The following is a 13,982-nucleotide window of genomic DNA, read 5'->3' as shown; positions in this document are numbered from 1 at the left end:
TGTGTTACAAATTGAACACACACAGGTTCAGGTATAAATTAGCTAAGGCTGCTGGACTGTAAGGGTTTTTATTATTTTGCTCAGTCTTTAATACAAATATAAATTCTCCATTGCTTTAGATTTTGAGTGAAATAAATATTGCATTTTTCTCTTTCTATGCAAGGACTCTGCTTTTATTTTCCTGTGTTTGAAAACTTAGCCAGCGATATCATCTAGGTCTGCAGGAGTCAAGGAAAGAGTAGAACACGTTTAAACTACTGAGAATATTTTAAAAAGAAATAAAATGTTTTCCCATGTCCTCTTCCCTTCCAATTCTGCTGCTCTCTGTTACCATGTTTTGGTCTGCAAAGCTGGGGCTGTGCAGTGCAGAGCTGGGGCTCTGTTACAAGTGCAAATTACTGCTGCATTAAGTTTTTATTATCCATGACTCCCATAACGTTTTGCAAGGAGTATTTACTTTTCCAGCTGTCAAATGGTGGTGAGCAGAAGGGAGTGATCTCAGGCCTGCAAATGAGTGAGCTGGGACAGAAAGCAGTGGAGCTGCTTTTCTTGATCTCGCTCAGTGAACAAATGCAGAGCTGAAAATAAATAGACCCTGGGAATCCTGAATTCCAGCCCTCTGTTCCAAACACTGCATCTTCAATGTGCAGGACAAAGAGGATAATTACATTTTATGCAGTAAGAGGCTTGCCTGGCTGTAAGTGAAGTGAGTTCCTGCTCTCTCTCTCCCCCAGTTCAAGCAGTACGTGAACAAGCTCCGGAGCAAGAACACGTTTTACAAGAAGAAGCGACTGGAAATAGCAGAAATTACAGCGGAGTACGGGATCCTCCAGAGGACTGAGGAGCTCCTGAGGCAGCGCCACGAGGCCATTCAGCAGCAGTTGGTAACACGAGCTCGTGCTGCTCCCCCAGCCCTCCCTGCCCCGGGAACAGCCTTAGGATCCCAGGGATGCTGCTTGGGTTATTCTGATGTGTATCCCCCTCAGCTCCCGCTGCCCCTGCTGAAGGAGCCATTAGGGTATAAAAGGTACTTTTGCCTGTTGACTGGGAGGCTGCTGTACTTCGTGTCCATCAGGACTGCTCTGCAGCTTCTTTTTAGACTGAAGGGCCCGACCCTGCTTTTTAAAGTTGATGGTAAATCTGCACAAATGCTGCTTAGGGCAAGGCTGGATGCTTAAATTACTTTTTGGTATCCACAGATGTAGTGAGGGCTTAGAGAATGACCAACGGCAAATAGGATCCAAGTTACTGCTGTAAAATATATAGGAATGATATTTAATGAAAGAGCAGGCAGGAAGGAAACATTCTAACCCCAGAATATTTAGAAGAAAATGCATTTAAATTTAAAACTGGATGAATCTTTCCTAAGCCAGAACAGCAGCAGAAGGGATTCTGCTCTGGATAACTGTAAGCATCCCAAGTGCAGGAACACTCTGTGGTATTTTGTTCCAATCCCTGTATTCTTGTTACCAAAATACTTTACAAAATAATTAGCTGCATCTTCTGATCAAGCAGACAGATTTTACACATTGAACTTATAGAGAGCCTGACCTCCAGCTCACTTTACCCTGTGGAAATTCTCTGTTCACTTCATTGGATGACCAAATATTGTATTTACAGAGAGTTTTTATTGTCGTGCTGTTCAGGCATGAGATAAAATCTACTTTTCTGGCAGCTGGATTAATTATAATAAATTGATTAATAATAATCAATTGATTAATAAAATAAATTGATTGCAGTACTTACCCTTTTCACTTCTTTACAATATTCCAAGAAGGAATTTGCTGTTTCTTGGTTAATGGACTCACATCCAGCATTTATTGTTTGTGTCTGCAGCAAGCAATTGAGGAGAAGAAAGGAATCTCTGGATACAGCTACACCCAGGAGGAGCTGGAACGAGTCTCTGCAGTGAAGAGTGAAATGGATGAAGTGAAAGGCCAGACATTAGATAACATGTCTGAAATGGTGATTTTGGTCTTAAACTATTGTATTTCCTCAGTTTGAGTATCTGGGTCCTCAGCATATAAAACCCAGTTTAATGTTTTTGTTTGGGTTTCTAATTTTCCTTTAATCTGTGTTTATACATATATATATATATATATATATTTCTAACAAATACATCTGCAAAGATAATCTTGACAAAGTTTACTAGAATGTGCATTTCTTGTCTTTAAAATCCTACAAATAAATGCTTCTTTTCTCCCCTTCAGAAACTTTAGGGATATCAAATCTTCTTGTCTTTGAATTTTTACTTTTTTTGTGATTTCAGAAGTGGTTTCATATTTGTTCTTATTTGACACATTATTTGAAAGAGACAAATGGTTTGAATCTGTAATGGAGGGTTTTTCTAAAATGTTTGTAAATCACTGGAGTTAAGCATTTGTTGAAAAGATACTTAATATGCTTAAAGAGCTAAATAGCTTGTCTTTTTCTCTATAGCCTGATTTTCAATTGTCCTTAGAACTGTCATGTTTTAATTTACCTGCCCACATAGCCATAGAAGCAAGAATGAGCTTGAATTTCTAATTAGAAAATATTATAAGAGAGCAAAAAGCAAAATAGCATCTTTTTAACTCATTAGGAAAATAAAATGGTGTAACTAAAATAGAATTACTCTCAAACAGAAAGGTGGATGCAATTTGAATTTTCAGTCTAAGTATGTCAAAGTCACTCAGTTTTAGCATTTTCAAGCTTTATTTAACCTAGGCAGGTTTATTTGTTTTCTTAAGGATTTCTTCCTTTCTCTGAGCCCCCTCTGTGCATCCACTTCATCTGCCCTACTCCTTCAGCTCTTTGGTGTCTGGCACATGGGCAGTGTCCTGGACTTTTCTGGGATGTTCTCAGTTGGAACAATGGGAGCAGAATTTACCTCATTTGTGGGAGTGACCCCACTGCCAGATGGGCTCTTTCCCTTTTTTAGTTAGGCCTGAACTTCAGTTACATAATTAAGGTTTCATCACACATTTTTTCTCTCTGTATTTTGGTTTACTTCCCTTTCTTTTCACATTCCTAATTACATAAATGTACAATTAGGGTCACAGAGTTAATGAATATTATTTTGTCCCTTTCTCAGGTGAAGAAACTGAATGCCATGGTGGCAGAGAAGAAGGCAAGCCTTGCTCCCGTCATCAAAGAGCTGAGGCAGCTGCGTCAGAACTGCCAGGTTTGTAGAAACACTCCTCTCTTTCTCTGCAAATCGAGTCAAACCCCCAAATAAATCCAGTTTATAGATCTCTGAAGTGGTCTACAAGGACATGATCAACTCTGAGGGAAAGCTGGAAACAGCAGAACTTGTCAACAGCGTTTGCAGCAGGCAACATGCTAAAGGTTGGAATTTGTAAAAGCTGACAGTGCAGGCACAAAATTTAGTCCTTTATAGCAATTTTAAAAATTACTACATCAGGGGAAAATGTGAAAAGTCATAGTTCAAACCCAAAGCAAAGTTAGTTTCAGATTAGTTGCAAAGCTATTTCTGTATTTCAGCACTGATGATCCCAACCAACACTGTCCTTTCTGAGTGGATTGCAGATATGTTCCCATCCAAATGTTGGATACATTGCTCCAATTCCTGCATTAGTCTGTGGCACTGACAAATTTGTCCATTTGTTTTCAAAATTTTATAGAGAGCTGGGAAAAAAAAAAAAGTCTTTTGGGTCTACAGCTGCCATAAGTTGGCTTGTTACCATGGAATTAAATAAACTGGTGCATTTATCTATCAATGAAATTTCCAGAAAACCTACATTTAATGGTTCCATTCAAAGTGTCACAGATGAAATCCAGTGAAGGGGTTGGTTGTGCACAACTGTAATTGAAATTTGGCTTTTCATAGGGAGCACTTATATTGATCCTTTCTCAATGTCTATTTTTATCATTATTTGTTCTTTCTTCTTGCAAATACAGCCTTGTTACCCTGGCAGGGTAAAGCCATGGATGTGCTGTACAGAGGAAATTTCCCTCTCTCTGATCCCCAGAATGTGAGGGGCTTGGTGGCTTCCCTGTGTAACCACAACCATGTGCCAGTGAGGGTCACACTCCTGAGTGTGCCAGGAGCTGGGGCTGGTGTGTGAGGGGCCTGAGTGTCACAGGAAGATTTCATTTATGTGCCCTTTTGCCCTTTTCACCAAGGAATTAACTCAAGAATGTGATGAGAAGAAAATCCAGTACGACAGTTGTGCGGCCGGGTTGGAGACCAATCGCTCGGCCCTGGAACAGGTGAGGTGGGGCTGGCTCCTGCTCATGGATGAATGCTGTGGTACAGTGTTTCCCTGCCTTCCCTTGGGATGTGGAAAGTACAAATCCAGTCAATGAGTCAGTGTGACCCACAGGTCATGCCTGAAGCTGCTGTGTGGGGTGGCTGCAGTCACACAGGTCCTGAACAGCAGCAGATGGACTCAGGGTGCTTCATCCAGCTCTGATCAGCAAGGACGTGCATCTGCCAGAAATTCTGCTGCCCTGGACAGTATCTGTTAGGGAAGAATTTGAACGTAAAATAAAGATTAATTGATCAAGACAAATCTTTATATGCATTTAGCAGATTCACTGCACTAGCAACAAATTCAATGGATAATTAATGACTGAAACTGGTGGCAAGGAGACTTCATTAAATGGGACTGTCTTGTATTCCTTTGTCTCACTCCATCATTCCTGTGAATTTTGACTGGGCTTGGTTTCTCAAGGCCTTGCCCACAAATACTGCAAGATAAACAGAGAGTACCTTTAAAGTGTGGGTGGATATACAGAGTTATTTTCCTGCTCTAAAAGTTCCTCTGTGGGGTCCTTCACACCAGATGGACCTGGTGTGAAATGGACCTTCCAAAGGAACTATTTTACAACAGCAGTCAAGGCTTTTTTTCTTGGCAGACAACTCGTAGTCATTTTCTAGCATGTGGTGACAATCACATCCACTCACTGAGCTGGACATGAGCTGAACTGTAGAATTCAGTTTTCCAGCTGATGGTCTGAAAATCACACAGTGACAGAACTCTGGAATGGCAAATGCTGTGCAGCCTGGAATGTGTACAGGAATTCCATTGAGGGTTTTTTTGGATGGACCATTTAGAGATGGGAGCAACCCACTATCTCCATACTCCTCCTCCATGTAATTATTGACTGCTGATTAACATACTATTGGCAAGACTAACATGCACTTTGCAGATGTGTTCCAGGAAATGCTTGTTCACAGCTGTGCCTGGCACTTCAGATGTGCTGAGGAACAGGAGTCTTGGCAGCATTGCTGAAGAGTCTGTTAGAAGTCAGGCATTAATAAAAACCTGTTAACAGCCATTTTGCATCTCTGACTGTGACTGAGGCTGCCAATGTAAAGCCATTCAGTTGTCTTTCACTTTAAAAGTGACTTGTGAGAAGCCCAAATTATATAAACATTTGAGAAATTATCAATTCAGGATTATTATTATTATAAACTCTTGTGGTTTATATGGCAACACAGGGCATCTCCTGGGAACTTTCAGTCACCATATCCTTTGGAATCTTACTCTTTTCCCACAGGAGGTGAAAGGGCTTCTTGAGGAGTGTGCCCAGGAAGAGAGCAACTACCATTACATTAACTGCATGAAAAGGGTAAGAGCACAAATTGTTCCCAGTGAAATGGAATAGCAATTATAATATATACACACATACATATATTTAAATTGTGGATTTCTTTACAGACCCTGGAGATCCAGCTGCAGCGTGCCAAGGAGGAGATGAAGGCCTATGTGTCCCCAGACCCCCAGGAGCGGCGCAAGGCGGTTCGGTGAGCGGGGCAGGGTGCTCCCCTTGGGGTGACTTGAAGGAGATTCACAAACTGAGGCTGAAGTCAGGAATTTTCTCACTGGCATTTGGACCAGAGGAGTTCACCTGATAAATTTAGAAACACTATAATAATCTAAAAATAAGCATCTCGGATTCCAGCCTATACTGCTGTAAACCTACAAGTTCTCTCAGACATACCAGGAGATTTGCCCTTCTCATTGGAGGTTCTCAGCCTGGGATAGGGCTTCAACTGGCAGCCCCACACTTTGAGGATGGTTCTGCACCATCCCATGAACCTCCATCCTTACCCTCAGTTTCACTGACTCCAGTAAAAAGCCACTTCCTTCATCCCGTGACTCTTTCAGGACCCCTCGCCTTTGACTGGCAGGGAGAGAAACAGGAAATACTATAAATTGAGCTGCTGATTATTTTTGGTGTAGTTTTCTATTTTAAATAGAAATTTTTCCTGCCAAAGATGGAAATGTTTTCTGAGAATGAGATATTTCAGATTCATTATCTGTGCTAAGTCTAGATGTTACCATGTCATAGAGATTTTTTACACTTAACTAAATATTTTTGTAAAAGTATCCTGTTGAAAATTTTGTGTATGTTCAATCTTCTAATACAACATAAAAGCTGAAACAAAATTCAGGCAACAGTCAACAAACTGTTTCAAGATTAAGCATCAGAAAAACCCAAAACATTTATAATTTCCAGTTGGTAAAAGTGTCAAAATACCCGGGGCTTATTCTTCATAATTAGTTTTTCAAAATTTCAGAATACTGCATGAAATAGAAATTCTGTTTTCCAGAAAAGTAAATCTTAGAGCCTTGTTGTCGACAAAATAATCCAGCTGGTGTCAGTAGCTTTACAAGGTGGTCTTTGCTTTCCCACCACAGTATTTCTCAGTCACAAAAACATTTATCAAAACAGTTTTAAAATTGGTGTTTGTTCGGTTTTATGGCTATCGACAGGGAAATTGTCAAACAGTGAGAAAACTCCAGGGATTCTCTCAGGGGAATCCATCAGACCCTTCCTGAAGCCCCTTGCACTGGTACCAGTGGAGCTGCATCTCCATGTTCTAGAACAGGAGGCAGAGATCACCAGGAAGTGAAGGACCAGAGTAACATCCATGAGAGATGACCTTCTGCAAGGATGTGAGGCCTGGGAATGTTCAAACACTGTATGGCAAAGAGTGGTAAACAGTGGAAAGTAAGAGTAAGAAAAGAATCAAAACTACAAATATTGGGGAGGGAGAAGAGAAGGACGAGGAGAGAGAAGGGGCTGGAGGCTGAGAGGCCTCTTGCTCCATCTCACAAAATAATGGAAGGCTGTAGGAAATAAACATTTAACTAATGAAGGAATGATGAAACAGCAAAATTAAGCAGAAGGATGAACAGATAAAACCTTAGTGATGATATGAATATTCATGAGGATGAGGAGCAGCTGAGGCAGCAGGGTCAGACAGCAGGGAGTGGGAGCTCAGGTTGGTTCACTCCAACTCAAATACTTGGGAATTGAACATCCAGGATATGGGGATTCACACGGAGCAGCCATCAGAGCCCAGTGCTGGAATGGAGCACGAGCCCAGCCATGTAATCCCAGGTATGGTGAGGGAATGTGAACAGGCTGTTACCCCTCTGTGCTGTCCCCATTTCACTTCCCGACTGTGGAAATTATCCTCCCACAGGGACCAGCCACAGTCCTGACCTTTCTAAGAGGTCACAGTGCTGTCTCATTTCAATGAGTTACAGCAAAGTTCAATAGAGACATCTTAGCAAAATATAAAATGAGACGATTACATTTTTCTCTAGACATCCCTTTAGAACCTGAATGTATTTTTCAGCAAGCACTGGAATGTAAACGGAGTAAAAATGAACCATAAATAGACTTGCACTTTCCTAACAACATATTGAACAAAAAATGTCTTAATTCAGACCCTCTTTATTGAATATAAACTCTCTGTTCCGTGGAGTCACTTGTTAGGAATGTGAAAAGTTAATTTTCTTTTCTAAAAATAGAAAGTTGTGGGGTTTTTAACAAAGTTATTAAGTTACATTCTTTCCAGTCATCATTATAAATAGTAAAGAAAAACTTACTAGGAAAGACATAAAATCCTCTGATGATTACTTTGAAAACTCTACTTCAAAAAAAAAAAAGAGGGTGTTCTGGAGGCCAAATGTGTGAGAACACGTGCTGTGTGCCAGGGCAAAGAAGCAGCTTCAGCCTCACCTCCAGTTGGGTGAGGATTGCTGAGATCAGTGGGACAACACAGCACCTGGAGCAGCCTCAGCACAGCTCTGATCTGTTCTGGCTGGAATTGTCCAAGAGCAAGAGATCCTAAAGTGATCCATTCCTGTGGAGGCAAGACCAGCTGGCCCGAGGCCCAAGTGCTCCAGTCAAAGTCCTGGAGTACTGGGGAGAAAGGGAAGGAATCAGGGAATGTGATGCCTTGGGTCCACACAGCTGCTTTCACACTCCAGGAAACCTTCATGCTCTGGCATCATGAAGGCTGAAATTTCTTTCTCAAAATTAGGATTTCTCTATGCAAAAGTCATCTGCCCTAAGCAATTTGAAAAGCTCTTTAAATGAGCTGGGTTATTTTGAATTCCACTAGCTGACTCTCACACACAAAGAATATAATAATTACACAGAAAATACAATTGATTTTTTTTTTCCAAGTGGCTCAGTGCACAGGTTTTTTTCTATTGTCACATTTCAAAAAAACTAAAGATACGTCCTAGTGCTGTCTGTGGACAGTGCTGTTGTGGTTTGCATATTCTGTTGTCAAGGGTCATGTGTCAGCTTTGGGTATGGCAGAGTGATGTGGCCACTTGGTACAGACAGGGGTGGACAGCCAGGGCTTTCCGTGCTGAATGTCAGCATTAACACTTCTTAGCCTGTATTGAGGCCCTGAAATGTGAGGGCTGTTTTCTGGGAGAGGAACGTGCAGCATTCCCACTGCACTCACTGGACTTGTCAGACCTGGGCTGAAATGCCATTCCCCCTCATTCCTGTACTTTCCCACTCATTCCAGTGCTGCATTCACAGCAATTAAGGGCTCTGGGTCTGTAAACTCTGACACTCGTACAAGCCAGGCCGTGGCTCACCTCGGGATGTCACCAGGATAAATGCATTATAAAAGGCATCAGGAGTATCTCATCTGCATGGTCTCGCTGTTGCCTTCAAGCTGGAAGGAGCAGTGATCATGCCTGCTTCAAAAATGTAAGAGACCTTAGCCAGTATCACTTTTCCCAGCTGCACAGCTGAGACAAGGAGATGTGATCCTTCATATTACGACATGTGTTGCCCAATGACAAAAATGGGTTTTTTTGTGTTTCCTCTTCTGTCTCATTTATGAACCTCCCAATACTTCCATTAGTTTCCATGTTGGCATCATTATTCTGTCCTGTTACACAGAACCAAATCCTGATAAAATCATTTTATATTTCCTTTAGAGAACAGTATACACGAATCATCCTTGAACAAGAAAACCTTGGGAAGGTAAGAATGAGGCTTTTACCTTGTACAGACATTGTACAGTTCATAGTTTTGTGGGGCTTATTCCCAAAGGCTGTGGTCAGTCTTTTATAAAAAGCATAGTGCAGCCTACAAAGAAAATTCCATCACTGCTGGCATTGGTAACTAATACCCTGGAAGAGGATCCTGCTCCCTCCTCAGGGCTTGATTTCCTGCAGGGAATAGCACAAGCTGCTCTAAGGGATAGGCAAACAGCTCAGTGTGACAGCACATTCCCTGAAAACCGTTTGGATAAGACCCTGAAGCAGGGGCATAATGAACTGTGCCAGCTCAGATTTTCTGTTGTATATAAAGCAACCTGTTGAAGACAATAAATTCTGAGCCTGTCAACCTCATCACTGCTGCTAAAGGCCAGGGCATCAGCGGCGTCAGACTAAAGCAGTTGTCCAGTTTTAATCTTGTATGAAGCTCAGATCAGCAGGGACGAGGTTGGGCTTAGCAAGTCACACCAAACAGCTTTTATTAATTTCCTTTTCTCAGTAAGTCTGAGTGATTTTTACAGGTCTGGGCTGCCACTATTAATAATCAGCAGGGGGTTTAATTGTAAAACATTGATTTAATGTTACAGTATCATGATATGAATCCATTGTGCGTTGTACCTTGATACTGCGAGAGCTTTGCATGGAAATGATGTCAGATTTTTAGCATAAGTTCTCAAATAGATAAGATTAATATTCAGACAGTTAGAAACCATGGAAATAGTTGTCAATCCATACAAAGATCTAAATCCCAGGTGTTAATACATTTAGCACTTGCAGGGCGTGTTATCAATGTGAACAAAACAATACTTCCATAGCATATAAAAATCTCTGTCATTCCAAGCTGCCTATGCAAGCAACTTCTGTGGTGTAGAGCTGTTGCAGAAATCTGATATTTTTATATTTTTAACAGAAACTACGAGAGAAACAGAAAGTTGTACGGGAAAGTCACGGGCCAAATATGAAGCAAATGAAAATGTGGCAGGACTTCGAGCAATTAATGGAATGTAAGAGAGAATGTTTTCTGAAACAACAGAATCAAGCAGCCATTGGTCAGGTCATTCAGGAAGGAGGTAAAGATAGGCTTGTGTTATGAATTCTTCCTCCTGATACCCACATGAAGTAGGAATGTTAAATACTGTTGCTTTCATCAATTCTACCATTTTTATACGTGGTTTGGTTTTGGTGCATAAACAGAGAGAGCAAAGAACCCTTCTGGAAGCTTTTGCTCCACTGTTTCAGTGACAACGTGCCATGGTTGGAAGCTGTTGGGAGGGCTGCACTGGGGTGAACCTGCTCGTAAATCCGTGTTTTATGAGGCTGGGAATGGCACGCACTGTAGGGAGATCAAAGGGAAACAAATCCTTCTGCAGGGTCACAGAAAACTCACGTAATTGCTCTGCCTCTCATTCTCTACCGTTAAGGTTACATTTTTGCAAGGGCTGGGACTTGGTACTGTATAATTGTGGCCCTCCTGGCTTGGCCCTATCTGTCCCTATTGTCCTTACCCAGCCAGTGTGGCAGCAGGAGCGGGGCCGCTGTCGCCCTGGCCCGAACACTCCTGGTCATTCTTTCCTTGCACGGTTGGGCTCAGCTGATTGTGCTTCCAGGAGACACCTCACTGCTACAGCATCAGGAGTCAGCCTGGAGAACAATCACTTGGATTCTGAGCTTTTTCCATTATCTTTTGTTGCTGTTGTTTTTAACAGAAGTATTTTTCTTGCACATTTACCTCCTTCACATTTTCTGAGTTGCCTGTGTGAAAATGTAAAGGGAGCTCGGCTGAAGCTTTCCCCAGGGAGGAGTTTTGAGTTGTTTTGTCTGCACAGTGCAATTCCAAAGGGATTACACAGCCAAAGAGGGTCATCCCAGGGCTGGAGGTTATCCATGGATGTAGATATGGCCCAGTGGTTCTTGCATCTGGCCTGGAGTGCAGCCCTGAGCTGTGAGCCACAGGCAGCTGTCACTGCCCTCAGAGGTGCCCCACGGCTAAGCCGGGGGCACAGGGATGGAGGTGAGGACTGAGAGTGTCCCTCACACGTCACCATTCTGCACGAGCAGCTCTTGGCCCCCGGCACAGATCAGCAGCACAGAGATAATTCATGGGACCAGAAATCCTGCTGTTCTCCTTTGGCTTACTGGATTCCTAGATAGGTTGGTGGGGTTTTTTATAGATTTTCCTGCCTGAAGTAGAATGTCTTTTCAGGATATAAAAAAAAGTAATTTTCCTTTCTTTGATACCTAACTATGAGATCTTTTGCTGATTTCTATATCCAGAGAATATGGTAATTATAGAGTTCCTGGTTTGCCTTTGCATTAAACATATTTGTTAACAGGACTAAAATAAAAGCTGGCAAAACTACATTTTGACTGTATGGTATTCTTCTTTTTTTACATTTTTTAGGTGAAAGAAGGAAATTGTTGGTGGCTGGGCCACAGGAAAAATGGGTTATTTAATGACATTTATTTGAGAAGCTTCCTAAGGGCTCACAGTGCACCTTGAGTGTGAGGAATGGGTCTCAGATCCATAGATCCCAGGACATCCTCATGCCAGCCCTCCCACGAATAGCTGGAGATAGTTTTTCCCAACAGCTCCACACTGACCCTCCTCAGGCCAGGGAGAAGAGCAGGGTGCCTCTGGCACAGGGTGGAAGGAAGGCACAGGTAGAGCTGTGCCACCACCCCCTGCCTCCAGGAGCTGACTGCTGCGGGATTTAGTGAGGCAGAGAAGGAATCTCTGGCAGGGAGAAGCTCAGGAAAGGCCAGGCTGTGTGGGGTGGGCACAGCCATCTCCGGAGACACCTGGATGCTTTTGCCTCCTGCCCTGTGCCATCATTCCCACACAGCACCTGCACAGCTCCTTGGGGCTGCAGAGCTGGAAAAGCCACGGCAGTCCCATTCCTGGACTTCCAACGGAGGCGTTTGCTGAAGGGTTGACAGCAATAGTAAAATAACACAGACAAGGAGATATGAGACATGCTGAAAACGTGGGATAATCACCAAAAATGGACATTTAGGTTACTTAGGAATCAGTCTGTGGTTCAGAGTCACTAGACAGGGCAAGGAAAAAGGGGATTTCATAGACTTAAGTCAAAACTTTTAACCAAACCTTAGAAATCCTATTTGACTGGACCATTTACACAAAGATGTATGACAGGGATTAGCCTGCAGCCCAGGAAAAAGCAATGCCTTGGAAATTCACAGCAGTGATGTGGAGTAAGACCGAGTACAATCATTTTCTGGTTTTCTGTTCTGAGTTACCCTAAAAATAGTTCATCTTTCTTCCTTATAAAAACAGTTTATTGCTAGTTACTCAAAGATGACGTGATTGTTGTTCTGATCTGATTAGTGCTCTGTCATTTGTGCTGCACCAAGAAAGGGCACACAGATTATACACTGCAGCAGCAGCAGCAAAATGACTTTCTGAGATGAAGCAGAAAATCATAATAACTGTTATCAAAAGAAAATTGGAAAAACTCAAACACTATTTTTAGCTTTTTATACAAGTGGACATTTAATAAATGCAGCTTTAATGGATTCTGTTCACTGGCTTTTCCACCTAGTTCAGGATTTGATGGGAGCATTCAAAAATCTTCAAATTTCACAGTTTCATCTTTACTTCCTATCTTGCAACAAAAAGTTAACTTCCCAGTTTTTTACTTTGTACTTGTTAAGAGCCTAACTGGTTAATAAGATTAAACATCCTGTATGGCAAAATACTTGCATTTCTGTTGGGAAGGTCCAAATAAATCAAAAATTTAGGTAAATTGTGGGCTGCAGCACTTACCAAATTTGTCCCAGCTGAAACACTATGATCAGCAGCAGCTCACTATGTTTCCAAAGGCTTCTCCTTATCCCTATCCAGAACTGGATGAGGAAGCATCCCAGCTATAAAACTACTGTAATATTCTGCAGTTTTGAGGGATTTAGTGATGTTGATTTCAGCTGTCCTTGGAGCTACGGCAAGATCCACATGGACCTAAGAGATGAAATAGTTCCAGGCATCAGAAACAGGCATGAGAAAGCAGCACATCCACTGTTTTATGGGAGCAGCCATTTACCATCTGGGTATCAGATTATTTGGTTTATATTAGAGGTACCATCGTACTTCCATTTAAACTCTAATAACTAAAATGGATGTTCTTAGACTCCCTTCACTACCCAAATCTAGGATTACTTATTTCTATCTCTTTACTCACACGGAAATTACTACTCAGGATGTCACATGCATATAGTTGCCCACAGTCACGAAGGTTAGGCCCTGCTATTATGTTTAAATATCCCAATTTCCAGAGCTTTCTTGACAAGACTTCCCTTCAGTGGGATGCTGCTCTCTGTTACAAACACGCTGCAGCAGAGGTGTTCAGCAGTGCCTGGAGATGTCCATGGATAATGTACTACCTATGGAATCAATATGGAATCTGTTCTCCCAGTGCCTTGCTGGAGCAAGCTGGAAATGCAGGTCAGAGCTGCTCCTTGGATCACTGATGGGTGTCTGGCCCAGAAGCAGCTCAGTGTTCACTGCCTGGTGACTGTCCCCAGCGAGCCATCGATGCAGAGCCCTTTGGCTCGGTGCAGTGCCTGAATCCCTCCCTGGCAGTGCTTGGCCAGCCTGGAGCCAGCTCCCACATGAAGGCAGATGGTGACTGACTGAAGACACACAGACTGGATGCTGTCACCTGAGAGTGTCCCCTTGGGAGAAAGGCTGTGCCA

The 13,982-nt window shown here is 42.4% G+C and overlaps 1 protein-coding gene across 1 annotated transcript in view; it reads left to right on the top strand.

The window, feature by feature from the left end:
* Positions 1–11,517, top strand: part of IFT81 (intraflagellar transport 81) — a 36,962-nt gene extending 25,445 nt beyond the window's left edge. Inside the window, exons 11-18 of the mRNA XM_082293300.1 lie at positions 735–884; positions 1,837–1,965; positions 3,074–3,163; positions 4,126–4,212; positions 5,506–5,577; positions 5,667–5,752; positions 9,210–9,255; positions 10,183–11,517. Coding sequence (XP_082149426.1) covers positions 735–884; positions 1,837–1,965; positions 3,074–3,163; positions 4,126–4,212; positions 5,506–5,577; positions 5,667–5,752; positions 9,210–9,255; positions 10,183–10,365 — 843 coding nt within the window. The 3' untranslated portion in view covers positions 10,366–11,517. The remainder of the gene's footprint in view (positions 1–734; positions 885–1,836; positions 1,966–3,073; positions 3,164–4,125; positions 4,213–5,505; positions 5,578–5,666; positions 5,753–9,209; positions 9,256–10,182) is intronic.
* Positions 11,518–13,982: the final 2,465 nt, after the last annotated feature.

The sequence above is a fragment of the Coloeus monedula genome (assembly GCF_965178545.1).
Source record: "Coloeus monedula genome assembly, chromosome: 18".
Taxonomy (NCBI): Eukaryota; Metazoa; Chordata; class Aves; order Passeriformes; family Corvidae; genus Coloeus; species Coloeus monedula.
Note: the sequence above shows the minus strand (reverse complement) of the source record. Positions and strands in the feature narration are given on the sequence as shown.